At 34.6% G+C, this 26,982-nt stretch overlaps 2 protein-coding genes across 3 annotated transcripts; one reads left to right on the top strand and one right to left on the bottom strand.

Moving 5' to 3' along the window:
• The first annotated feature begins 8,376 nt into the window (after positions 1-8,376).
• Positions 8,377-12,559, top strand: LOC102609850 (protein SMAX1-LIKE 5-like). Its single transcript, XM_006474221.4, has 3 exons — positions 8,377-9,984; positions 10,597-10,810; positions 10,893-12,559. Exons 1-3 carry the CDS (start codon positions 8,732-8,734, stop codon positions 12,438-12,440), a joined length of 3,015 nt encoding a protein of 1,004 aa, XP_006474284.1. The 5' UTR covers positions 8,377-8,731; the 3' UTR covers positions 12,441-12,559.
• Positions 12,560-16,418: 3,859 nt separating this feature from the next.
• On the bottom strand, positions 16,419-26,470 carry LOC102610159 (protein TRANSPARENT TESTA 9). Of its 2 annotated transcripts, none has more exons than XM_025097522.2 (21): positions 26,138-26,470; positions 25,965-26,016; positions 25,803-25,879; positions 25,577-25,710; positions 25,394-25,490; positions 25,213-25,270; positions 24,443-24,551; positions 24,210-24,333; positions 23,939-24,125; positions 23,452-23,777; positions 22,272-22,360; positions 22,127-22,197; positions 21,531-21,641; positions 20,777-20,842; positions 20,414-20,551; positions 19,573-19,702; positions 19,416-19,487; positions 19,195-19,253; positions 18,835-18,994; positions 17,471-17,637; positions 16,419-17,065 (listed from the first exon to the last, which is right to left on the bottom strand). In XM_025097522.2, exons 1-21 carry the CDS (start codon positions 26,188-26,190, stop codon positions 16,736-16,738), a joined length of 2,610 nt encoding a protein of 869 aa, XP_024953290.1. In that variant the 5' UTR covers positions 26,191-26,470; the 3' UTR covers positions 16,419-16,735. The 2 variants fall into 2 exon arrangements, with proteins under 2 accessions (XP_024953290.1, XP_006474285.1); XM_006474222.4 differs by having other exon boundaries at positions 19,573-19,678; positions 26,138-26,467.
• Between the last annotated feature and the right edge of the window lie 512 nt (positions 26,471-26,982).

The raw sequence follows: 26,982 nt of genomic DNA, 5'->3' as shown, positions 1-26,982 counted from the left end.
CACACACACACACACACACACATACATACCTACATACATACATACATGCATATATCTTTTTGTATGAATATAACATATGTAATTCCATAATTTTTTTTTAATTTTCTAAACTCAACTTCAAATACAAATACCAAATAAATATCTTTTTTATTTTTATCTAATTTGTGTCCTTAAAAAAGTTGTTTTAAACTGGCTAAAAAAAATTGAAGAAAACTTTGTGCGTGCGGGGATTTGCGTCAATAAAATTGCAAATTGTGTTCTTACGCTTGATTTTGTAAAAGTACAAGGGCCGTATGTTATTACCATATTAACAGGTTACTGCAAATGGGCCTGGAAAAGTCTGGTCCAAATGAAATTAACGGCCCGTGATAACTTGAAATTTCCATAGAACGAGATATGTGTGCGTGTGCGTGTGTGGAGGAGTACTTAGAACTAATCTCATTTGACCAAATCCATGAATTTAATGGATCCACAGATGAGACTGGATTGGGAAAATTAAACATTCACTTTCAATACGATTATATAGCCAAAAATGCTACATCCATTGTAAAGAGTAATGAGATCAAATTATGTATGATAATTATCATTTATTTGAGAATTGCTACATCACATATGTTACCACGCTATTTAGGATGAAAAGTTATGAAAAAAGAATTGAAATGTGAAAAAATTATAATTTTAATATAATTTTTTTCTGATAATTAATAAAACTAAGAGGATGTATGCGATAAGGGTGGATTAATTATTCTTTTCATTTTGTTAATTTTTTTAAATTTTATTAATTAATATGCTTGTTTTATAGAAAGGTAAAGGAGATAAAGGATTTATGTGTATCGGGATTGGCAATAAAAAGAGAGAGTGGCAGTAATGATGACGGTTTAGGTTGTCATTTTTTTTTTCTTTTTTTCTTTTTTTTTCTTTTTTGGGGTAAATTAGGTTGTCATTGTTAAGGGAAAGAGAAAGAGGTGAAGAAAAGAACATACATTACATTACATGCTTTCATTTCATGCCTTTTCTTTTTCTGTTTTCTTTCACTTTTCTTCTTTGCTTTCTGGTGACCCACTTTAATCATTTTCTTTGATTTCAGTAACCCCAAAAAATAAAAAAAGAGGCTTTTCCCCTTCACTTAATATTCCACGATCTGTCTGTCTAGTGCTTACTATATATCATCTATCAATTTGTACTCTATTTATCTCTCCAATCTCAGTTTATATATATAAAATAATAGATATAAAAATATGAACCAAATATAGGGCAATTTGATTAAATAGATTCAAGTATATAGTTTGGACATTTTTACTTCCATTTCTCAATTTTTGTGGAAAGGAATTTGTTATTTTCTTGTGGGGTAAAATTTCTTTAGAATTTATTGGAGTTAAGTTCCTCCTTGCAGTCGTTTTTCGCACTACAACTCATTGTTTTTGTGCTAATAAAGATTGGTCTCAATTGATATATATATATATACATAAAGTCATAGGATTTATAATGTAATATTCTTTTTAAAAAAAATTATGAACAGATACAAACAAACAAAAATTCACTAATTAAATACATTTATGAAACATGGATGAAGGCCATAACGATAATATAATAGTATTAGTGATGTACATTGTTGCTGTGCGAAGAAGGCCATAATTTTTTTCCTTTCCCTATTTGTAGGATTAGGGATATGCCAAGGAAAAGTGCAAGTGTTTCATAATTTAGTACTTTGTCGTCAAATGATGCTTGGAATCATCTGCAGAGTGATTATAAATCACATTGATGATTGAACAAGCTAGCTAGCTACCTGCATCTGGCCTTTTGCATGCATGGCAAAAGTTAATAATTGCATGCAGTTCAGTGATTTTGATGGTGAAAAAGTTAATTGATTAATTGCATGCATAACCCCACTTCTCATATATATATATATATATAGTACATGTAACAATACATACATACATACTCATTATTACAATATGTATTAGTCATCTATGTGTATGACGCAACTCTTTTGATGAGAGAGAAGCAAATACGCGCGCACACACACACACATGTGCTTGCATGGCAACACCAATTGATTCCGCAGAATGAGAGAGAACTTCCTTTGTGGAGAAAAGCTCTCTTTAGCTCGTTATTAAGCCACTAGTACTGCACTCACTGAGCAAAAAATTTAATATTAATGTCTTATAAAAAAATTAGTGAACCCGACTATCTAATTTCAAAACACCAGGCTTATCGGGGCACTCATGCTTTGGGTTGAATTTAATATCTCTCTTAAAATGATACAAGATTACAATGTGTTTTCATGTTGATGAATAGCTTGACATTGATTAATTAGTAAAAGAGGGTATCAAATATATAGGTTTGGAAAATAGTGGACTCAAATGTCTCGATGAAAGATCAATGTGCCACTCACTCGAAATCAATTTACGTCTACTCATAAATATAACAATCAAGTCTAATTAAAATTAATCTTATGTAGGTTTTTTTTTTCTGTTGAATAGTGTGATATCTAAACATCCTATGGAAACAATATTAAATAACAAAAGTTAAAAGTTTTTTAAGCATCTTATGTAAACAATTTAATGAAAGGCACATAATTAAAGATTATCACATATAAACTTTATTATCACAAGGAAACAAGAACCGTGAATATTAAAGCACATATGTATAGAATTAATTAAATAAAAATATTTTATTTCATTGAATAGGATTTCTGGTTTCTATGCTTGATCTTAGTTCAAAATTTTAGATAGATATAGAAAGATCGAGAACAATAGAACCAATAGTGTCGGTTTCATTGAGTGACAAGTTGACAATGAGATTTTTGAGCTAAATGAAATTAATATTGGTAAGTAACTAGTGGAATTAATTCATTAATCTTTATTGTCAAACGCTTATTAATATATATATGAGTAATGCTATATATATTTTGTATTTGAGTAATAATATAACCACAAACTCTTGTATAAACTTATTATGTATAAACTGATTTGACGTTAATTCATTGATTGAATTAAATATTTTTTAGCCTATATGATTTATTTATATTTTCATTCAACCAATAAATTAATGTCACATCAGTTTGTACAAGAATTTGTGGTTATATCATCACCCTTTGTATTTATACTTGCGATACAAAATTTATTTCCCATGTTATTTTCTATAATATTACAAGTTGAGAGCTAAGTTTTATAACGCAAGTGATCGATATATATGACTATTGATTGGTATTCGTAAAGACTGTATATGTACGAAAATTGTAAACTTTGAATAATAACTCTGGTCGTATGTAATAATATTATTAATTTTTTTTAATTTCAAGAGTAAATTGAATTAAAACTAAGTTAATGTGATAATGTCGTTGGATTGGAACAGTAGTGCTCAGTGCTCACTAGTCTCCATGCCACGCTCATTGGGACACTAACAACTGCTGCGCTTCTACTCCTCCTGTCCTTGAGAAAAGCAATGGGAATGTTATGAGAGAAGAGAAATAGGAATTGGGAATTTGGAAAGAAGTAAAGAAAAAGAAAAGCAAAAGATTAAAAAGGGAAAAAAAAATGGAGATTACGAAAATAACACATGATATGATGTGTAGTGTGCTGCTGTCCAGACCCAGACACATTTATTGTATAAAGTTGCACGCTCTCTTTTCCACTTTTTGAAGTCAGGAATGAATTGCATTAAATTGGCAGAGTTCAGTGGTGTGAAAACAAAATTAGATTGTAATTTTCGAAAGCATTTTTCTTGCAATTTGTATTATTGCAGGTCCCATGATATATCTATAAACCTTAATTACAACCAAAGTGATGAGGCCTACCAGCCAACATTCTCTTATTCCTTTTTCTTTCCTCCTCACATTCCAAAAGTTTTAGAGACCTATATTGTTGCATCTACAAAGAGGTCATGTTTAACACTTTAAACAAGTGCTAAGTATTTATCGAAGACATTAAAGCTAATCTCATAGAGGAAACTGATTGGAAAAGTCTATATACCCATATTTGAATTCTCTCTCAATATAACCTGATTGGAAAATGGTCAAATCTCTCATGCTATTTGTTGAAATTAATTAATTGTTTGTCCCATCTTACATGTTTCAAAACCCATCAAAATTTTTCATTCTTCAAACAGTTCTATTAACTTTTCACTTATTATATCTTTTATTATAATACCGTTGGAAATTTTTATCATTCAATGATGAATTTTACCACATCATGAGTAAAATAGTAATAAAGATACCAAAGAAAATATTGAAAATTAATATACTTTTTAACAGTTAGTGGTTTTGATAGTTTTTCTGAACATGCGATGGGATAATGATTAACTTGGTAAAACAACATAAATATTTTTTTAGTATAAAAAAAATGAAGTAATAAAAAATTTAAAGAAAAGGATGGAAAAATTCGTGGTTATAGGAATATGATACAATTATGATTGCTTTATTTGTTACTACATTGCAGCATAAAAGTGCTTGGTCTTATTGCGCGGCTCAATTTAATGACACAAATTTTATGTTTCTCACTTGTTTAAGATTGGAACTCAATGGACGACACAATTCCTAACCCTACAATCATCTCCTTTTTATTTTGTAATTTTTGTCTTATCTTTTGTTTTGTTCTACAGAGGTGGACTCGGTCCAATAATAAACTCTGAGAAAAAAATAAAAAATAAAAAATCAATTTGTATAAATAATATTTTGTCACAAATATGTCAATTCATATGCTGCTGTTACTCAATGAAGAAACCTACAGACCAAAACAAAACAAAACAAAACAAAAAAAAAAAAAAAGGAAAGAAAGAAAAGAAAAAAAGAGAAGAAAAGCAATTGTAGTTCGAAAGAATAATGACCATGGTAGTAGAAACATTTTTGTTATTTATCTTGTGGTTAGTGGGCCTAAATGTCGTAATTAACGTGGCTAAAAAAATTGCCCTTTCCTACTTTTTTGAAAATTTGTTCGTAAAAATGCAAACCAAATCATTCGAAAGCCAAAGACGTCGCATTCATTTCACAAAGAAATTGTGCAATTTATCAATTAATCCACAAAGGGATACTTTTCTTCCAAGTAGAGAAACCCAATTCATTTGCTCACCTTTAAAACTTTGATATATTATGTCCCAATGATTTGAGCACCACAATGATCTCTTTAGCTAAAGGCCATTGATCACCAAAAAATTGAACCTTATCATCATTACTCAAAGCACTCGAGTGCTCCATTAATAAGCGGGTGCCCCACTTATCATATACTACTAACATATTACAATTTACTAGCTCATGTTCATGGATGCCATATTAATATTATTAATTGTTGAAAGGATGTTAATTAATACGAGGAAGGACTTCAAATTAAAATTTCATATTTCGAACTGTTAGCTTACCTGGAATTTCAAACTTTTCTTCTAAAATATGCAAATGATTTTTTTTTTAATAATTACTATTCCTAAGATTTATGATATGTTCAATTGCCTCCTAAATAAAATTCTTGCCTTAGCCACTAATCCAAGCTCCACCTTTTCACCTTATGTTAACCTAGACGATATCTATGACTTTCAACTGTAAAAGTGCTAATTGCTATGCAATAAAAGTTCAATTTCGGAAGACTTTGTTTGAGTGGATGCTATTTTTTTCTACTTTTTATAATTTGACCAAAGTGATATTTTCTATTTTAAGCTTAATAATTTCAATGGAGCCGCTGTTTAATTGTGCAAAACTAATAATGACAATACAGATGTGCAAATTAGTTATTGCAAGAACAATTTGGATTAAAATGTATCATAAACTTGTATTTTTCAGTAATTGCAAAATTTTCGTGGAAGGACTGTAGAAACCTTATCGTTATGATCGATATGTATACAGGAAAATTTGATGAATATAACTTTATTCAGTCATAAATCATTGGTATTCTCAAGCTTTAACATTTTGAATGTGCTTTCCAGATGCATTCAAAGGGGCATTCTTGCTTTGGTAAATTCTATCTTTTGGCTCTTTTTTTTTTTTTTTAATTTGATTTTCTCTATAAAACTTGGGAAAATAAAAGGAGTAAAGAACCCTTTGAATAATTTAACTTTTATACACTATAGTGTAGATGCTATTCTTGGGAGGCACGCGTAGTTTCTACAATATATATATCAAGCAGTCTCTTGTTCAATTAACTTTTTTCACTCTTAATTTTTTGATATCCTCAAAATGAAATCCAAATCCACTTTCTTTTTATTATTGTTAAATATTCAATTCAATGAGTATTTTAGATATTACGATTGTAGACATGTTTCTCATGTCTTCGATCGATATGATGATCTTTTTCTGCTCACATATTCAGAGAAATAAATTTGTTTAACGATGCTGATGGCTTGCCATTTTATCAGCTTAGTTAGTTCATATATATTCTTTCTATTATTCGATTTTTGCACTGCATGCATTACATTGTTTCTTTTATTTTCGTAAGATAATATATTGAGGGCAAAGGCCCGTTATGCCCATCTATTTAATTGTATCTTTTTTTTAATAATTCATTTGAAAAATAATCATTCCTCGCACTCGGCATGCACCCACAAAAGAAACTTGAACTCGAGAGAGAGGCGACTTATCAACCATTAATGGTTATGTTTCATTATCTTGAAGTTTTTTGTTTTTGAAATCACCTATTCTACCCATTTCTTACTTTATTGTTTTTGCCTTTTTCTTTTGGCCAGCCTTTAGTTTTTCTCTCAAGCCTAGGTAACAGGTTTATGTACAAGTTTACCGCAAGAAAAGCATTAAAAGAGCTATACCTATATAGATCAATGAAAAGCAATGACATGATGTAATTAATTTTCCCACATTTCAATTTTCAGTCTCCTGTAGATTAATAGCAAGCAACTAAACACAGGCAGTAAAAAGCATGCAACTGGATAATTGTTAGTGGAAAAAAGAGATTTGAAAGTAGTCAAAAAGGTTTATGTACCAAAAGTCCATTGTCAAATTCTTTCTTCAGACCATATTGTTTTTTGGTCTACACAAGCAGATGCAGACACGGCAATAGTCTTCATTACATGAGCATGAAATGTGGACGTAATTTTGTCCACAATAACAGTTCATTTCAGTTTTTTAAATTTTGTCCGCAATAACAGTTCATTTCTGTTTTTTAACTTCCTTTATTTGGTTTGCAAAATAAAAAAGCCTTATAAAGTGATGTTGTTTGTTGGAAATGAAATGGAGGATTAAGACAAAAGGTCATTGCTGCTGCAGTTTTGCAGAAGAGAGATGAAGAAAAAGGAGCCAATAATGCTATGTAGGATAGCAGACAGAGCGTTGCTTTTTGGGTACTTGGGGAATAAAATGCTGTCTCCCTACTAGGATTGGCCCGAGAATAAAAATCCATATGGTTTATATCAATCTAATTTAATTATATATAAAGCAAATGCTCATATAATTTTAAAAAAGAACACTCAGAGACTTCAAATTTTACCCTAACATATAGTAGACCATTAGGGATGAACCATTTTTATTAGTGTTTCTATTTATTTATTTGGAGACATCAAACATTCTCTCGGCTTTCGTTTATTGGGATTTATTCAATGGTGAGAATTGAGATCAGTTTCAGAAATAGGCACCAAAAGACTGCCCATTCAATGGCTCAAACTGAAAAATCAATTTTTATGTTCATGTTTGAAACAGTGACGGGTTTAACTTATACATTACAACAAAAAAAACTTATTGAATTTTCTTTTTCTATTTTTGCAAAAAGTATAACAATTCTACTAACTCTTCTTTTTTATCTCTCATCTCATCACACTCTGGCTTCTTTTCCACCTTTTCTCTTTAGTTACTTTTTTTGAATTTCTGCTGGCTTTGTCTGTCCATTCAAAGGGGGGTGATCTGGAAAAAGGAGGGGAGCTCTCTGTGAACTTTGAGTAAAATTTTGAATTGTGGGTCATGTTTATTAGACCCTTTTTATGAAACCCCATTTGCATAAAAATAACACAGCAGAAAGGAGTTAATTGCATTACTATTTATAATAAAATTGTACTAGATGTTCTTTAATTGTATAGCTGGATATTAAATTAAGAATAGGGTTAGATTGAAATCTTTCTTTTGCAGCTTTTCATCATCTGGGTTAAATTTTTTTATCTGACTTGAGTATCATGCCATTAACATTTTACTATATATATGCGTGTGTGTATATATACTTGCAAGTCCCAACAAGATGAATGTATAAATTAATGCTAAACTAAAGCCACCCTTTTTATATCACCTCATAGTTATTAACAATACATAATCTAGTGACACATTAGATTACCCTTTAGAGGGACATTGGGTGATTAAAAAGATGGTGCAAAATGTAATTGTTAACTGAAGAGAGAGAAAGCAAAGATGTGGCAAAGTTTAAAGTAAGGAAAAAAACAAAAAACAAAATAATTACACAACGACTTCAAGAAGTATAAAGAAGGTAGTTTGGTCTAGCATGGTCTTTCTAAAACTCTATACCCAGTTTCTCTCTTATAAGCTCATCTCTCAAAAATCTCACTCTTTTCTTTGTAATTTTCCCTTCAGTTTCTGACTTTTTGTTTCCTCTTAAGCCCAAAAGAGGAAGCTAAGCTTAGCTAAGCTTACAGCTTTTTTCTATAGCCAACAAAGAGGAGAAAAAATTTGGGGTGGTGAGCGGGTGAGGGTGAAAATATATAAGGAGAAAAAGAAAGAAAGTTGAGGCCTAGAGTTTTTGAAATTGTCATTAAATTTGGGGGGGTGTTTGGGGGGTGGGGTTTTGGCTAAGTTATGCGTTCAGGAGCTTGTGCAGTTCAGCAGACCCTAACAACTGAGGCTGCTTCGGTGTTGAAGCACTCTCTTGGCTTGGCAAGAAGGAGGGGCCATGCACAGGTCACTCCTCTTCATGTTGCTGCTACTTTGTTGAGTTCAAGAACCAGTGTTTTAAGAAGGGCTTGTCTCAAATCTCATCATCCTCATCAGCCACATCATCAAGCATCACATCCACTTCAATGCAGAGCTCTTGAGCTTTGCTTCAATGTGGCCCTCAACAGACTCCCCACAACTCCTGGTCCTCTACTCCATGGCCAGCCTTCTCTTTCCAATGCACTGATTGCTGCTCTCAAAAGAGCACAAGCTCATCAGAGGAGAGGCTGTATTGAGCAACAGCAGCAACAGCCTCTTTTGACAATCAAGGTTGAGTTAGAACAGCTCATAATATCAATTCTTGATGATCCAAGTGTCAGTAGGGTTATGAGAGAAGCTGGTTTCTCAAGTACAACCATCAAGAATCACATAGAGGACTCTTCAGCTTCTTCTGTCTTTCAGTGTTACACTTCCTCTGGTGGTGGGGTTTTTTCCTCTCCTTGTTCCCCTTCTTCTTCTGAAGCTCATCATTTCATAAACCCTAACACTTTCTGGCAAAACCATGCTCTTTTTTCCTCTCAAAAGCCAGCTTCTGTTAGCAAAGAAGACATCAAGCTCGTGTTTGAGGTCTTTTTGAGGAAAAAAAGAAGGAACACAGTGATAGTTGGTGACTGTTTGTCCATAACCGACGCTCTTGTTTTCGATTTCATGGGGAGAGTTGAAAGAGGAGATGTTCCTCAAGAGTTGAAACAAACTCATGTCATCAAGTTCCATTTTGCACCAGTTACTTTGAGGTTCATGAAAAAAGAAGAAGTTGAAATGAACCTCACAGAACTTAAAAGGAAAGTTGATTCTCTTACATCTGTCGGTGGTGGTGCAATTATCTACACTGGGGACTTGAAGTGGACAGTTGATCAACAAGAAAGTAATAATAACAACAATTTTAATGGAGAAATTGTATCTTGTTACAATCCCATTGATCATCTAGTTTCAGAAGTTGGAAAGCTGGTTTCTGACTGTAACAGTGCTTCAAGCACAAGGGTTTGGTTAATGGCAACAGCAAGTTACCAAACATACATGAAGTGCCAAATGAGGCAGCCTCCATTGGAGATTCAATGGGCACTTCAAGCTGTTTCTATTCCTTCTGGTGGGCTTGGTTTGAGTCTTCATTCTTCCAGGTAACTATCTCTTGCCTTAAACTGTACTTTTTTTTTAATAATAAATTTATTATGCATGTTGGTAAAATGGTAAAAATATGTAAATTCTTCATTGTTCGTCGTATTCTAAAGCTTTGATTTTGTACCCGTTCTTGTCTCTAAGCTTTCAGTTTATGGCCTGAATGAGGCCAAAACAACTGTGGTCTGTGAAAAGTAATGGTTGGTGAGACAGATAGGAATCACTGCCCCCCCTATGTTTTTACTTTGTTTTGTCAGCATGTAGCTAGCCTCTGCATATTTCAGATTTCTACTAGCAGAAATCAACAGAGAGAAGAGAGAGAATAAAGACGAAAAAAAGAGAAATGTTTTCTATGTTTAGGTGTTTTGACAGAAGTGCCCTTCATAATAAAAGGACCTGCTTACACTTGATAACATCAAATTAGACATTTAAAAAGTCCTCAAAATATGTTCGTTTTTATATTTATTTCAGACTTTTTTCCTATTTTTGTATTTAGTAAGAGTGATTTTGCAGTTGGACATATGACCTACTTGCACATAAAGTTTGTCAATCAACTTGCACATAGAGTTTGTAAATCTACTTGATTGATGTTGAAGTTATGGTTCTGCTTCCAGTGTGCACGAATCAAGGCTAACATTTTCCCAGAATCCATCACAAGTGTGGGAAACAAAGCCATTTGCAATCAAGGAAGAAGAAGATCATAAGCTCAACTGCTGTGCAGAATGCACTTCCAACTATGAAGAAGAAGCTCAATTATTCAAATCAGGCCAGAAAAAACTCCTGCCCCCTTGGCTACAACCACATAGTAGCAGCAATGCCAATCAAAAGGTAGTACAAATAAAATGATATCTATGTCATCTACTTTTTTTCATTCTGTTGAAAAGTCCTCTAAATTTTATTTCAATTTCAGGATGAATTGGTAGAGTTGAGGAGAAAATGGAACAGATCATGCCACAGCCTGCACCAAGGAAGACACACTCAAAGCCAATTCAGTTCAAATTTGTACAACAATCAAAGCTTAACTGGAAAGAGCTGCTCTTATGCCTCAACTTATCCTTGGTGGCCAAGTCAGAGCAGCATTTTCCTGGATTCGAATTCAATCTCCTTTGCAGAATCAGCAATGAAGCCTCATAATAGCTCCAATTCTGTGGCTAAATTCAGAAGGCAACAGTCTTGTAGTACTATTGAGTTCAATTTTGGTAATTGTACTAGAAAACCCCAAGGTGTTGAACCAAGGTTAGATTCTCTGAAGAGCAATGAAGGCAAAGAAGTAAAAATCACTCTTGCTCTTGGCAACTCTGAGCTGTCAGATTCAGCAAAGTTGCAAAGAAGTGATTTGTACAAGGTGTTGCAAGAGAACGTCCCTTGGCAATTCGATAGCATTCATTCAATTGTAGAAGTATTGGTTGAATGCAAATCAGCAAAGAAGGCAACTTGGTTTCTTCTACAGGGGAATGACACAATTGGTAAAAGGAGATTGGCACTTTCTATTGCAGAATCAGTTTTCGGGTCAACTGATTTGCTTTTTCACATCGACATGAGGAAAAGAAATGATGGTGTGAGTTCACACTCTGAAATGCTGATGGGGAAGTTGAAGAATTATGAAAAGTTGGTGGTCTTGGTTGAAGATATTGATTTGGCTGATCCCCAGTTCATTAAAATTCTTGCTGATGGATTTGAAAGTGAAAATTTTGGTCAAGTGATCTTTGTTTTAACAAAAGGTGACTCCTCTAACTACGAAGAAAGGATCGAGAATCAGGATTCTGTGATAAACATGACATTGAAGGTCAACGAAAGGAATCAAAATTTTGATCACAAGAGGAAGGCCGAGTGGGAATTTGCGAACAAGACCAAGAGTCCAAGAATTGATGAAAAGGAAGATGCAACTTCCGTGACTATTGATAATGTGAGCAGTGGCAATAAGAAAGACTTCTCAAGGCAGTCAAGTTTCAACACTCTTGATTTGAACATGAAAGCGGATGATGAGGATGACGAAGGTGAACAAAAACCAGGAGAATTGAGCCCAATTTCGAGTGATTTAACTCGCGAAAACATAACCAATCCTGCTCTATCAAATGGGTTTCTTGATTTGATCCAAAACCGTTTCGTCTTCAATCGAAACTCTTCCAATGATGGAAAGATCACGGGGTTTTTCTTGGCGAAGATGAAGGAGTCGTTTGATGAAATTTTCAAGCGACAAAACAAGGTAAATTTCAGTGTTGAAGAAAGAGTCTTAGAGGAGGTAATAATTGGTTCCGGTTTTTATCTTAACAGCTTGTTTGAAAAATGGTTAAAAGAAGTATTTCAAACAAGCTTGGAAGCAGTTAAAATTGGCGGGAAGGGAGGGGGTATAGAAATTAGGCTATGTTTTGGGTGTAAAAATGACAAAGTTTTTGCAAATTATGGATTTGGGGATTCATGCCTCCCCAAGAAAATCCAAATTGCATTGCTAGATTAAGGGGGAGGGGTCTTTTGTAAAATGTATCTTTAGATGTGCAACTCTTTACTTTCAAAATAGGATGTGTTTGTTCTTTTCATGTTCAGTTAAGTCTTATAAGATTTCAATGTTTTCTTTCATATTTCTATTTCATGCTTATCGCCTAAATACTGATTTTCCCAATAGGCTTAAAATCCAAATGCATCAATCCGAAATAGGACTTGTGGCTAAGCAATCATTACATTTGCTGTTTCTGATCCAAATTCTTTGATTAAGAGCTTTTCTCTCGAACTAGGAAAAAAAATTTTAAAAAACAATCAGTGTTTTCGCTAAAAGTCGAAAGATACGTGTGAGGAAAGTCATCTTTGACCACTTGCTTCCCACACAAAAGGCGAAATCAATTGAGTTATCTGCTCATATACTAAATTATTAGTTAAAATTTCTGATTAGAAAGTTATAAGTTTTGTTTTTTGTATGAAACAAGTCCATCGTTATTATTAGAAGTGTTAAATTATGCCAGTAACTTCTCGCATTTGCGTTTCCCCGAAGTTTTGAAGGAACCAAAATTTATCATTTTGATCAAATATCTACAGAAGTTTACAATTTGTGTCAGGTCCTCACGGGACCAGATGAGATATGATTTACCAATTTCAGTCTCGTCCCGTATATGTAAGTGGGATAAAAAAATGTCTCTCCCATCTTTATATTTTTTTAGGATAAAAATATATTTCAATCTTGTCCCAAAAGAGATGAAATCCCATGGGATCCTATCCAAATTGAAAAAAATTCACATCCTTAGTCAGTAATGAGACGGGATGTGATGAGATTTGTTAATCTCAGCCTCGTCCCATATATACAAGTGGGATAAAAAAAAATATCTCACTTCCATCTAGGGGTGGGCAAAATACCTGACCCGACCTGACTCGACCCGATCTAACCCAAAAATTTTAGGTTCAGATCGGATCGTATCAAGAATGAAACTCGATCATATGAAATATAGTAAACTCAATCGAGTTGTGATCGGGTCAGGTAAAACTCGATCGGGTTGCTTAAAAAAAAACCTAAACCTAAACACATGCACACTGCCACGCATTCACCCATACACACACACAAACACAAAACAAATTCACAAATCACAACAATACTCACACAAACACAAACAAGTCACAACTCACAAGACTCACACACACAACCCTCTTCAATCTTCATTACACAGTGACACTCAACGGCCACCGCCAAGGCGCCAACGGACGCCACACACTCTCCACTCTCCAGTCCCGTAATCTATTGCTGCCTCTTCGGTCAGTCCCCAAGATCTGCTGCTGCGTGTTCAGTCGTCTGCGATCTGCTGTTGTACGTCTGCCCATCTGCTGCTATACGTCCGCCCATCTGCTGCCGCGAAGTGAAACTGATCTGCTGCCCGTCCAGCCGTCCGTGATTTGCTGCCGTGGCCACCGATCTGTTGCTCCAACGCCCAAGCCTCCAACCCGAGTTTTATGGCCTTTGTGTTTTGAATTTGAAGCTTTCAAGTTTCATGATATATAATTATATATGCTTAATCCGACCCGTTTTTTATCTGAACTCGAGCCTACCCAAATTTAACTCGATTTTGGGACCCGATCCGAATATATATAAGATTGGATCGGGTTGGGTTGGGTTGTAAGTTAGGGTTGCATTCAGATTGATTTTTGTCCAACTCAAAATCTGATCGGGTTGACCCGAATCCGTCCACCCTTACTCCCATCCTTATTTTTTTTTGTGGGAAGAAAATATGTTTTAATCTCTTCCCAAATGGGATGGGATCCCATTAGAAAAAATTGCCATCCCCATCACACTTGAGCAGGTGAGAACTATTACTATACCCCCTAATTTGTAGAAGAATACCAAATTATTCCCCAATATTTTGAAAAGCATTATTGCACCCCCTACCATTACTTCTAATTTCCTTCTAGTTATACCAAAATGACAACAAACGTTTTGGGACCATAACCATATTGAGAAACTTTGCACAATATAAAATAATGTCTTCTCCTTATGATATTGTAATTAACGGCCTAATAATTGAAGATCTCATACTGATCATCCTGAAATATGCATCACCATTCACGTGAACAGTATATACTCCCAATTGTGTATTTTTCAAACCACGTAGCCTCATGCCCAGTTCATTTTCTACAATGATTTGATGGTTTGATAATCAAATCAAAGAATCATTTGGTACCTTACCACTTTAAAATACATAATCTAGGAAGTTAAATGCACTGAGAAGAATATATATTGTAAGGTTAAGAAGGATTATAAAAGATTTTTATGTGGAAGAGGATGTGGAACTCACTGATCACTGCAAATGTTTGCTATTTGTTAATTACTTGTAAAATAATAGTATCCCTATTTTTAATTTTTTTTTAAAGAAAAACATTGCTCCTTTTGACCGTAATCAATGCCCATATTGTTTTTCTTATCATCATAACCAAGAAAAGAGTATGTAATCATGCCCATAAATACATTTCATTGGACTTCCAATGCATATACACCACTAGAAGCCAGTATCACTTTTTAGATCAAATTTCCATCTTTGAGCATCCTTATTTTGACCATAGTAGTAAATCAAAAGATATGATTACATCAAACGGCGGAAGTGGGTCCTGTCCTCCTATGATAGAACATACAATAATTTCATCTTTATAAGTTGGATATTTAATAAAATATCCTAAATAGAATTATTTTTGCACCGGCTTTAGAAAAAGCTCTCGAGTGTCCTGCTAATAAACTAGAAAAAAAGCTTCTGGTCTATGATGGGGGAATGATAGGTGAATTTTATTTGCAATATTAGCGATACAATTATTTAACAATTATATTATTCTTAGACTATGATTGTTATCTTCTTGCAAATCTACCTTCGCCTATTATTTTAAAAACCGTGCAGAGATGTTGAAGAAATGTTTATTCAGTTGGCCTTTCATCATTGCAAAGCCACATTTTCTTCGTTAGATATATATATACACAGCACTTGGGTCCCTTACTTTTTGCTCCAATTAGTGAGCCATCAATTATCATTCAATTTGGGAGAAAAGAAATCGTACAAGTTTTAATTAAAATTTGAATTGTTTTCTTCCGCTTAAAATGGTGACTCGTAAGGTTTGTCTATATAGATAACAAGGCCCTCACTGTTTCAAAATTTGAACAATCAAATCTCATTTCATTAATCAATTCCATCTATTCAAATGAACATAAGGTTACATAGTTAAAGAATATTAATGTACTATAACGTCAGCTAAAATTATTGTACTAAATAATGCTCACCAAGGAAAAAGGATTTAGATGTGATTGTAAAGAAGAGGGTTTCGCGCCACTTAGACTTTAGTCCAGTGATGAACCATTGCCCTTAAAGTTAAGCATGATTATGAGGACAATGGTTCGAGTTTCTATAAACTCAACCTCCCTTAATTAACTATAATTGTGTAAAGATTATTTGTAACGTCTTTCTCCTTTGCAAAATAGGGGGTGGTGTAGGAAGGAATGTTTTGTGTCTGGGCATGTATTTCATAAAATTAAAAATATAATAATATAAATCCCAATTATATATCAAGGTAGAGTAGAGACACCCTTCCTCCCTGAAGGTTATTTGTTTGGATATGTACTTCATACAATTAAAAATATAATAATGTAAATCTCAATTATATATCTGATTGTAAATATCATTATAATAATCTATTGTCATAGCAGTTGTAAATATCTAATGCTTAATGAGTTAAAAAAAAAAGACGAGAGTTTCACAATCTATTTATGGATGGATGGAAAGAATGTCCTTTTTCGTTTAAAAATATTCCTTTTAAAGTATTAAATCAGATATGAGCTATTCGATTATCATATTTCTGGTCTCATGCAAAACTCATCCCACAATCAGAGTCATCAAAGAACCAAAGACTATCTACACAAGTTCTTACAACCCAAAGCTGTGCCATAGATTGATAGACAGATGAATAAGAAAAATAGAAATGCACAAAAAACTTTCACTATGTGATTGCCTCAAATATACAACGACGGTACAACGGTTACAAAAATTAAAAAGGAAAGGCCTAGGTTTCAGGTGTTAAAAGAATGAACGGAAATGGCTGATAAAACTTATGAATCAGGCCAAGGAAAGCTAGTATACAAAGAATGGTGACTAACTACGGGGTGCTAATCTACATTTCTCAGATTATCTGTGGTTACAGTATATACATCTATCTAAAAAGGGTGACAAGACAAGTAATATATTCCCACCCCAATCATAAAACAAATTACATGATGGAAAAATCAAACCTGTTAGAAAATTATAATGAATTAGAAGCTGTTGTATTGGAAGAGAGAGCTTTAGGAGGACGTGGAGAAAGATTTGAAAAATCTGAATCTCTTTCGAGGTCTAATAATGGCTTCAGTCTTCTCTCCACCTCGTTGAATTGTAAATTCATCTCCACAAGAATCATTGAAAAAGCAGATTTGCAAGATTCTTCATCCCTAAATGCTAGGGTCCATCTCCCATCAACTAGAGCCTTTGACTTGACTTTATTGTAGACACCAGATTTAGAAGGATCCATAAAGGGTAAAGCTGATGGACGGATTCGCAAGTGTAGCCATCTTGAATGCTTCTCATCAATTCTCGGCTGAATGCAGAAAACAAGAATAGATTTAACTGCTTGATAAATCATTATCATACTAAGGTTCCAAGACACACAAGTGGGAACATAGACAGCTAAAGTAATGAAAATACTAAATTTCCCCCAACATACAAAAATTTAAAAACTTATCTATTTTACATCATAACAATACACTTATGGGTCTTCCCCACCCCCCCAAATTCTAAAAAATGCGTTGATTGAGCTCACATGTTCTTGCATCCAAGTGTAGCATGAGATATAAAATGAAAGGAGAAGAAAAAGCATTTATGTAAGTAAATATATGCCAACTGCACAACACAAATATTTATGCCATCAATGATGCGCTGGTCATAAATTTATAAAAGTAGAGCTCACAATCCAACAATAAAGAAGAAGAAAGGAAAAACATACATTGGAGCCAGCCAATGGTGCAGCAACACGAACAACCCCAAACTGCCGATTCACAGGCAATTCTTCAGCAAGAACAATCCATCCGGAAGTTCCCAGAGAGATACCTAAAAGGCTAAAATGTCGTTCTTTTCCCCTCTCAAATGCAATCCTACAAGGCACAGCATCAACTGCATATGGCAGCAACCAAGTGACCATGAAATACTTGACTGCATGACTAGTACAAAAATCATCTCTCAACAAGTTAAAGAATAGTTTATGCCATAATATAAAGGCAAATTGCACAAAAATAAGTCAGACCCTTTCCCCCCCCCCCCCCCCCCCCCCAGGGATGGCAGATTTACCCGGACCCGGATAATCCAGGCTAGGTTGAACCCATACTGGAGTGTAAAATAATCCGGGTCCGGAATGAATTTTTATAACCCAAATATATCCGGGGCCGGGTTTAGGTTAACCCGTACATCCAGAACCCGGACCCGGATATCTTATTTTAATATTATTTTTTAACTAATTTTATTGATTAATATAAATACAAACAAAAAAAAAAACCCTAATCGCAATTCGCAACTTGCTTCGGTTCTTAGCTTCTTGCAGCCAGCAGCCTTCGCGATTCGCAGTCAAGCAGTCAAGCTTCGGTTCTTAGCTTCTTGCAGCCGGCAGCCTTTGCAATTCGCAGTCAAGCAGTCAAGCTTCGGTTCTTAGCTTCTTGCAGCCAGCAGCCTTCGCGATTCACCACCGTCAGAACTCAGAAGCTTGGGCTCGCGGCTTGCTACCGTCTTCCGTCGCAACTCGTACTCTCGGGTTCGTTCACGACCGTCGCAACTCGTACTCTCGGGTTCGTTCACGACCGTCGCAGCCTTGGGTTCTTGCAGCTCCAAACAACAATCCGATTCGCCACCGTCGTCCGTCGCAGCCTCGGGTTCGCGGTTCGCTACCATCACATCTCACAAGCTCGTTGAAGTGATTTAATTTTTTTATTTGAAACATTGAAATTTATGGATTTAAATTAGTGGATGTGTTATTGGCTTATTGCTTAGAAATTTGTTTTGTTTATGAATGATTTACAATCTGGAATCTGGATGTGTTATTGCCTGGAAATGTATTAATTTTTTATTTTTAAAATTTTAGAAATTGATACTGATTCATTGATCCGGGTTCAAAACCCGGAATCCGGAAACCCGGATTTTTCCGGGTTGAACCCAGACCCGGGTGAAAAAAGCCGGGTTAAAATCCGGGTCCGGGAAAAGAAAATGGTATCCAGGTCCAGATCCGGGAAGGTTAAAGCCGGACCCGGATTTTGCCATCCCCACCCCCGCCCCTATATATATATGTCTACTTATTTATCTAGTGATAGATAGAAAACTTACCAAGTCTTAGTTCTGTGCCTGGCTTGGGACCAGAAATATCTAGTCCAGCAGCTCTTGCTCGAGAATTTTCAGGGATATTTGATGGAGGAAAAATAGGAGGGTGGTCAGGTAAAACCCTACCAAGGGAGAACATTTGAAGCTGAAGAAGAAGTACAAACACCTAAAATGGAAAGGGTGAGAAAGATTATAAAATTATCATGCAAACAGAAATGCAATAAAATATCAATGATGGCAGAGAAGTAAAGCGCAGTGATGAATATAATGCTAGATTACAATTTTACAGGTCAAACATTATTATTTTTCTAACATCACAAATTTACCATGTCTTATGCTTTAATTAAACTAAAATTATATACAAACCTTTACCGACTCGCACATTCTATCACCAGCAGTAAAAGATGATTCACCAGAAATAACATCTGCACATGCAACAGATGTATTAAATGAATGCTGTTAAACAAACCCCACCATAAATATTAACCACAACAGAAATAACAAAAGCTAAAACTAAGCTAAAACTAAGTCTATTCCAAGAATCTTCAATTTGAAACCACAATTTATGAAACGATGTTTAGTTCTACCTTCAGAAAAGGATTTCTGAACTGGCAAAAGTATGCACTTGGGGTCTTTCCGTGGAGATGACGCCTCAATTACTACAAGTTTCATTGGTCAACCTCATTAGTGAAACATTTGAGACTAGAGCTCAGCATTTGAGGTTGTACAAATCCAGTAACATACCTCTTTTGCATTTTTTCCACTCATCACAGAGTACTGTTATAAGTAGATCAGGCCAAACACCTCTAATCTCTTGCAGAAGGGCACTTGTACAGTTCTTGTATGAACCCTGTGCACAAGCAGTAAACAACATCTGTGGCAAATACGAATTTCTAGTTGTACTTCAAAAAGAAAACTTATGAAAATAAAAATTGATATACAATAAAATTAAATTCTGCCATCCATTCATGCACCCAATAAGAAAAGGCAAATTGTATTCAACTAAGATTTCATCCTGACTACTTCGGTTGCCATGTGAGTTTCGTGTCAAAGCACTCCATCGAATCCAACAACATCCATTAATAGCCCCAACCAAAAAAAGAAAAAAGATCATTCAACTAAGTTTTTACCCTGACTACATAGGTTGGCATGTGAATTTTGTGTCAAAGCAATCCATTGAGTGCAATAGCATCAATTAATAGCCAAAAAAAGAAACCAGATCAGTAATCATGGTTCTTTCTCACTGTCTTTTCCATTTCTGGTGGTATAATCTCTTCCATCTGGGAAATTCTACTCTAATCGTGTTAGTCCTAATGTGGTCCAACATAAGTGCAGGATTCAGGACACTCTTAATTATCATTACACAGTCTTCTGTGTTCCTCCGTTCTCACGGTTCCCTATGTAATTTAGTCAATTTACCTTGACCACTGACCTTTGGTTCAAGAATCTTGAATGATTGCAATCAACAAGCATCATTCAATGCTGTCAAGAAAGCTTAGTATTTACATGTTAAACAAACTTAAGCTGAATACAGAAAATGCCATGTGATTCTACAAGCCTCTTGCATATCCCAATTATAGCTTACCTTCAGCAATTCATGATGATGGCTATTAAACTCAGCCTCACTATAAGGGAGCAACTGACGCAAAAGCCAACCACCATCCCACAATGTTTCTGCAGATATATTTGATCGACAAAAGAGACTGACCAACGCATCGAGTACCTAGAGAGTTATTTCACATAATTAATTAAAAATTTCAACCTTAAAAGAAATTGGAATACATAAACCTCTCATGAGTAAAGTGAGACAAAACCAATTTGTTAAAGCACAACTGGATGCTTATTGTCCCGACTTCTCTTCTTCATCTCAAATTTGATTGTACTAAGAAGGCAAAGTTCAGTCCCTTTGAGAGGATTATTCCTCTTAAGTCAAATGTGAAAAGTATACCTGACATCTATTTACATGAGGGCTTGTGCCCCGCTCCAGAAAAGAACATAGCACTCCATATTGTTCCTGTTAATTACAGGTTAAAAAAATTACATTAACCATATAAAGGACAAAATCTAGAGAAATGTGTTAAGAGAGACATTTCTTATTTAGAAAGACAGGAAACATAGAGGAACACATTTGAACAACCTAAAAAGTGCACAAGAGTAGAGCATATAAACCATGAACCCCCTAGAAAACTATTTTAATTTTCATGGCTCGAGGTGAATTAAAGCCTCCAACTTTATGAATAGAGTTAAAGAGATCCAGTTCGCTATTTCCAAATAAAGCTTGCAAATTATACAGTATGGATTTAAAATAAGACTATCCATTTAGTAAGCAAAATAGTACAGCTATAACAGCCAATGCACAAAAAAAATATTCCACACGAAACTTTGTTGCATAGTTGTATTTCTAGCGAGAAAATATTGAAAAGAAGAGATATTGAAACTAATATAGGAAATAGAGTTGAAAAGATCTCAAGCGATATCTGGTTGAGCTAGTCTCAGACTAATTTCAGAATCCAATTAAGTCAGATGAGATAAGATTGAGAAAAATCTCCTGATAATGGAAACTTTTGCATATGAGAAACAATAGTTAAAATGATAGATAAAGAAGGAAGAGCAGTTGCAGGATGGTTGGCAAAGAAAGAGACACTGAGATATGGGGGAAAGAGAGAGATAAGCAGACTGAAAAATGTAAGAGACATCCACACCTTCAACCTTTGTAGATAGCCGTCAAGCTCGGTACTGGTACCATCCTTTACAGTACTACTTCCACGAGAAAAAAGTTGTTCTTCATCAGAGCCCTCACCGACCAAAGCTTGCTGCAGGAATCAAATATGGGGAGAAAGAAAATATTACATTTTAACTAAATAAACATTCAACAGTGAGACCCCATTTTTTCTAAAGTCTATAAAACAAGAAATTCAATGATGATTATATTGATATTTGGACATGAAGACCCATAGTATATGCTCATATGTGAAAAAACTTATTGTCAATTACTTGGCTAAAAAACACTAGAACTCTTAGCACATTGAAAATTTGGCATATTAGACTCTTGATATTCACAGTGCAAGACTGATAAGTATTATTATAAGATCATATACCTTCATGTGCCCAAGATTTTTGCAGAATTAGAGGAGCCATAGTTTCGCATGAAATTCTCACATGTTTGCAATCTTTATAATCATTTCACTATCGTGAGAGTTAAATTAATTACATTGTTAAAGCATACAAAATTTGTCTTAAGATTCTATATGGAAATTCCCTCAGTTATGAAAATTGAGTAATCGTCATGACAACTTACCAGCAAGAGTTTTTTATGTTGTTTACGCTGGGGAAGAATGCCAAGTGCATCTAGCATTGACTCATCCAATTCTAGAGGACCAAATATTTATCAGAAAACAAAATTGAAAGCAGGGAAATAAGCCAAAAAAATCCAATGATATAACCTTTTGTCTGCAATAGTGTCGCCAGCACACTCAGTGAGCCCAACACCTGTACATCATCCCCGGTTGTAATATAACAAAGCAAAGCCTCCCTGCACATTAAATGTGTCACTATTACGTCATACAAGATACCACATGCAAAAATATAATATGACCCATTAATAAAAGACAACACTCTACATGAAGGCAACAAAAATAAATAAGCAATAAGGGCGAGGGAGAAAGGAACACTAAAACAAAGCAAAAATCTAAAAAAATGAAATAAAGCTGAAAAAAAGTATTGGAAAGCACGTTGTGTCTAGAGCCTGTCAAAGAAAATGGCAAAAATTATGGTTCTCCAACAACATCATTGACTTTCAGTTAGTCCTGTGTCCACAGGAGACATTAAAAAAAAAAAAAAGAATTATGCATTTAATGTTAACAGAAGACAAACATTGAAGTCAACAAAATATAAGGAATACTAGTTGGACACAAAAACTGGATGATAACAAAAGATAGGAGTTCAAAAGAGAGGTTGCACGAGGAAAGAAATATTCCTTTAAGAAAGACTAGTAGTAATTTCATATCATTATCTCTAGAAATAAAAAGGTGAAATCCTTTTTGGTACAAAGAGATTTCTCTGCAAAGTTCCAACAACCAGAGAAACTCTAACTTCCCCACCCATCTCCTTTTGCTCAGGTGTTAAGAGGATACCAAATAATTCAGCAAGCATGTATCTCATTGACTCAATCAATCAAGCATATCAGGGTTCAGCCATGAAGTATAAACAAAATCCACTGCCACAAATTACTTTTTGTTTTGTAAGTGGGCAGGAGGTTGAAAGCAGAGGTTCCTCCAAGATGCAAATGCTGATGGGAAATGCTTTCCGAGTAAGAATAGCAACGGGTGAACTAGATCTCAAACTGTTTCCCCATTGATGCTAGATCAGTCAAAACAACCCTCAGATACCTCTCTTTTCTTTTCCAGTTTCAAACTTTACTATTATGGGCACCTCAAAAGGCATAAATTAAAGATGGTACACAGAACCAGAAATGTGGTAAACACTAACGAACAAAATTTGAGTGATATCTATTTTGAATCGTTCTATTACGGAAGGATACTCCATGACAGCACTAGCAAAGATATAACTAAAAAAGACACAAGAGAGACCATATGAAGTTGATCATAAGTAGTGATATGTTACCTCAAAGCCAAATGAGAACCATTACAATCATTTTGTGTGACCAGATCTTGATGATGAACATGTGAAGAAGTAGCCATGTCTGAAACAGTGACTCTTAAACATTCACCATCCACCTCCCCAGCAGTATTATTATCTAGTAGTTGACTTTCATGAGTAAAGCCATGACCAGATGTAAAGCCATTGAGTTTAGCTTCAAAATGTGGAATGTAGGCCTCTGGTGGGCAAAAAAGAGCAGCAGCAATGGTGTTCGCCAAATCTTTGATTTTAACTATGCGCAAGATGCAACAGAGTAGGTATAGGGACGTGACAGCACCAATCTCTATTCCCTAGATTTACAACCAACATTAGTTGAGTGGAACGTCTAGCACATATATGAATGAAAAGGCAGACTACCCAACTGCTTAGAGCATCCTAAGAGAAACAGGAGCAAAAGAAGAAGAAGGAGAAGGCAAGATGAGAGAAAACCAAAGAAAATCAAGTTCCATACATTCACATTATCCATCCGTAGAGATGGAAGAAGCAATGGAAGTATCAAAAGCTGCAAACAGTTGTCTGTTAATAACCTCCCAATATCAGGGATTCCAGCAGAAATAGCATCGCTAAAATAGTAGAGATTGTCTTCAATTTCATCCACAGCAGCAAGTATGGTTGAGGTTGAGTTTGGGTCAGGGTTTCTGCCATAGTAACCAAATGATAGTATTTAGAAGATAAGCATATCCAACTTATTATTGAGACAAAATAAAAACTCTAGCTCTTACTTTAGAGTGCTTGAGACTAATTTATTTAACTCAATGCACTGCTTCCGGAAAAATGAAACCAAGTTTGAAAAATATTCCGCATGCGGGGAACTGGTGATATATCTATTTACATTATCATCTCCAACTGGAAAAGGGAGAGGGCATCAGAAATTAAGATTTTCTCGAGCAAAATATAATTTCACTTTGGGAAAAATAAATAAGAAGGAAAAGTGAGCAGAAAAGAAACCACTCACCATGATATACATTAAGTGTTAGCGTACGTACTGCAATACGAACCATGCTCTCTTCATGGAAAGCAAACCGAATTGCCTCAGAATATAGTGGAAAAGAAACTACTTCATCCTAGGTACAGAAAATGTAGAATATCACACAAGGAAACAAATTAAACAATGGGAAGTGAGATAGAGCAAGACTTTTTTTATCAAAGCCAAAAGAAAGAAATAAACAAGGTAAATACCTAACATCAACGAGTACCAAACAGCAAATAGGAAATTAACATGATGATTTAATTCATTGTAGCCAAGCATTTATTGGAAGCTATGTTTACCTAAATATGACAACCTACAACCTTTTTCACAAACTTCTCAACAACTGTATCCAACATAACAACAAGGCAATTGATGTTCAAGAGTGCTGCTATATGTACCATTTAGTATAATGGATACTAAAAAACTAAAGCACCAAAAAAAAAAAAAGCATAGTGATAGAAAATCATACTGAATAACTTTGATATTATGTTGAGACTCTACTTCATCCATTTTTCTGTTAGTTTCCAAAATACTTTTTCTAAACACTTGACATCAAAAGAAAAGGATAAGTAATCAAAATATTATTACACCACATCTCCAAACAACCTAGGAAGAAGACCATGATGACGAGAACTGCAAATATGACCTTTGTTGATTAATTAGCAATAGTATCTGAATGAGAAAATAAACAAACAAGAAACAGTACTAAATTCACGGTGCAATCAATTCGATATACAAAAGAGGTGAGAACTTACATTCTGAGTCTTCACAAGCAGAGAAATTGTATTCTTGTTTAGTTTTCCGCTTATTGCTCTTCCAAAAGCACCACACATGCCATTGTAACACGCCAATCAGCACAATAAATTAAAAAAAATATATCATTCTTCATGAACAGCATGCCACTTAAAGAGTATAAGTGAAAAAAGGTAAACAAACCTTAAAAAGGATATGTAGTAAGACAACAGCTCTTCATTTCGGAAGTCAAATGAATAGCTTATCAAATAATTAATATGTTCATTGCTAAATAGATAATCTGCAGAAATGCCACACCAAAACTCATTCAATCCATAGTACAATGTCAGGACATAAACAGATTCGCCCTCGAAATACCAAACTTACAAATAGCGTGTTCACTTTTTAAGTTCTGTATCATAATGCTCAGTGTTTGCAACAATTGAAGCGAAACAGCATGCGTTCTGCTAACTTTTAGTATACGAACAAACTCTCCCATCACTTGCTTCTCCATAAAAAATCTACAGTGCATACCAGTTGATAATATGAAATTTCCAAAAACCGAGACATAATCATCAAATGGACAAACACAAATGATATTGAGGAGCCTCACTCGAAGTAAGCAGGGTTATGCTGGTCGCCATATGTCAATAACTCAGCAATTGATCTCAGCGCCTCGATAACAAAATCCTTCACAAAACATGCCCAACTTTAGAACATTGAAATAATGAAGAAGCAGCTTAAGCTATAACAATGCAATAAATATAAAACTCACCTTACTAAACTCATTCACGATTTGAACTTTCTGCAGCTGATCAGTCAAATATCTGCACACAGACAAAAGAAAATAACTGACGAGTTTACTATCGTCACTAACATATTTAAATTTCTCAACACAAAACCCTAATTTACAGAGCATAAATTGAGAAATAAAATAAAATAAAAAACCTGAGTTCATCCAAGGACAATCGATCTCTGGATCTCCAAAAGGAAAACCACATGATTGTGAACTGATCAAAATTCAAAATTAAATTTACTAAACTCCAAACAATTCATTGTACCAACAGTTTCAAGAATTTCAATTCTTTTCAAGTGCGGAGAGAGACAGAGAAAGATCGTGATCAGAGGGGCTTCCGTTTTTTCTTCTTCTTTCTCTTTTTTTTTTTTTTTTCCTCTTTTGTTTTAGATTAATATTATTATACTTTTAATTGTAATAAACAAAAGCGGATAAATTTTGTTTTTGCCAGAAAGGCAAGGCTGCTAGTAGAGTCTTTGACAGAGGCGCGCCCTTAATTGGCTTCTTTTGTAGTAGCTATTTTACTTTCTTTTGCTTTTTTCTTTTTTTTTTTTTTGGGGGAAAAACGCCATGATCAAGCCTAATGCCTAAAATTTAAATAGATGGATCCAGCCCATGGGCCAGAAGGGGCCGTTTATCAGCAAACTATCCGGTGTAGATCCCCTGAATTCTTACGTTTTATAATTGAAAGAGCCTTTGGTGATGAAGCCAGAATACAAATTCTCCATAATATCTTCACCTGCTTACGTCACAAATCTACTCCCCAGCGTGCTCAATGCTTTATGCAATAATTTTGACAGCTTGAGATGGGAAGGGAATGACACTATGACAGCAATGAATATTCTCTCATTTATATAAAAGCAAATCGCAATCAGCAACATAAATTTTGAAGTCTTTAACAAAAATGAGTAATAATCTCTACACTTAACCACAAAAAGCTTCAGTAATACAGTAACATGGTAGATATTTTTCTCTTTTCCGCATTCACGATAAGTCG

This window comes from Citrus sinensis, chromosome 9, assembly GCF_022201045.2.
Source record: "Citrus sinensis cultivar Valencia sweet orange chromosome 9, DVS_A1.0, whole genome shotgun sequence".
Taxonomy (NCBI): Eukaryota; Viridiplantae; Streptophyta; class Magnoliopsida; order Sapindales; family Rutaceae; genus Citrus; species Citrus sinensis.
This window is presented reverse-complemented; position numbering and strand designations above follow the sequence as displayed.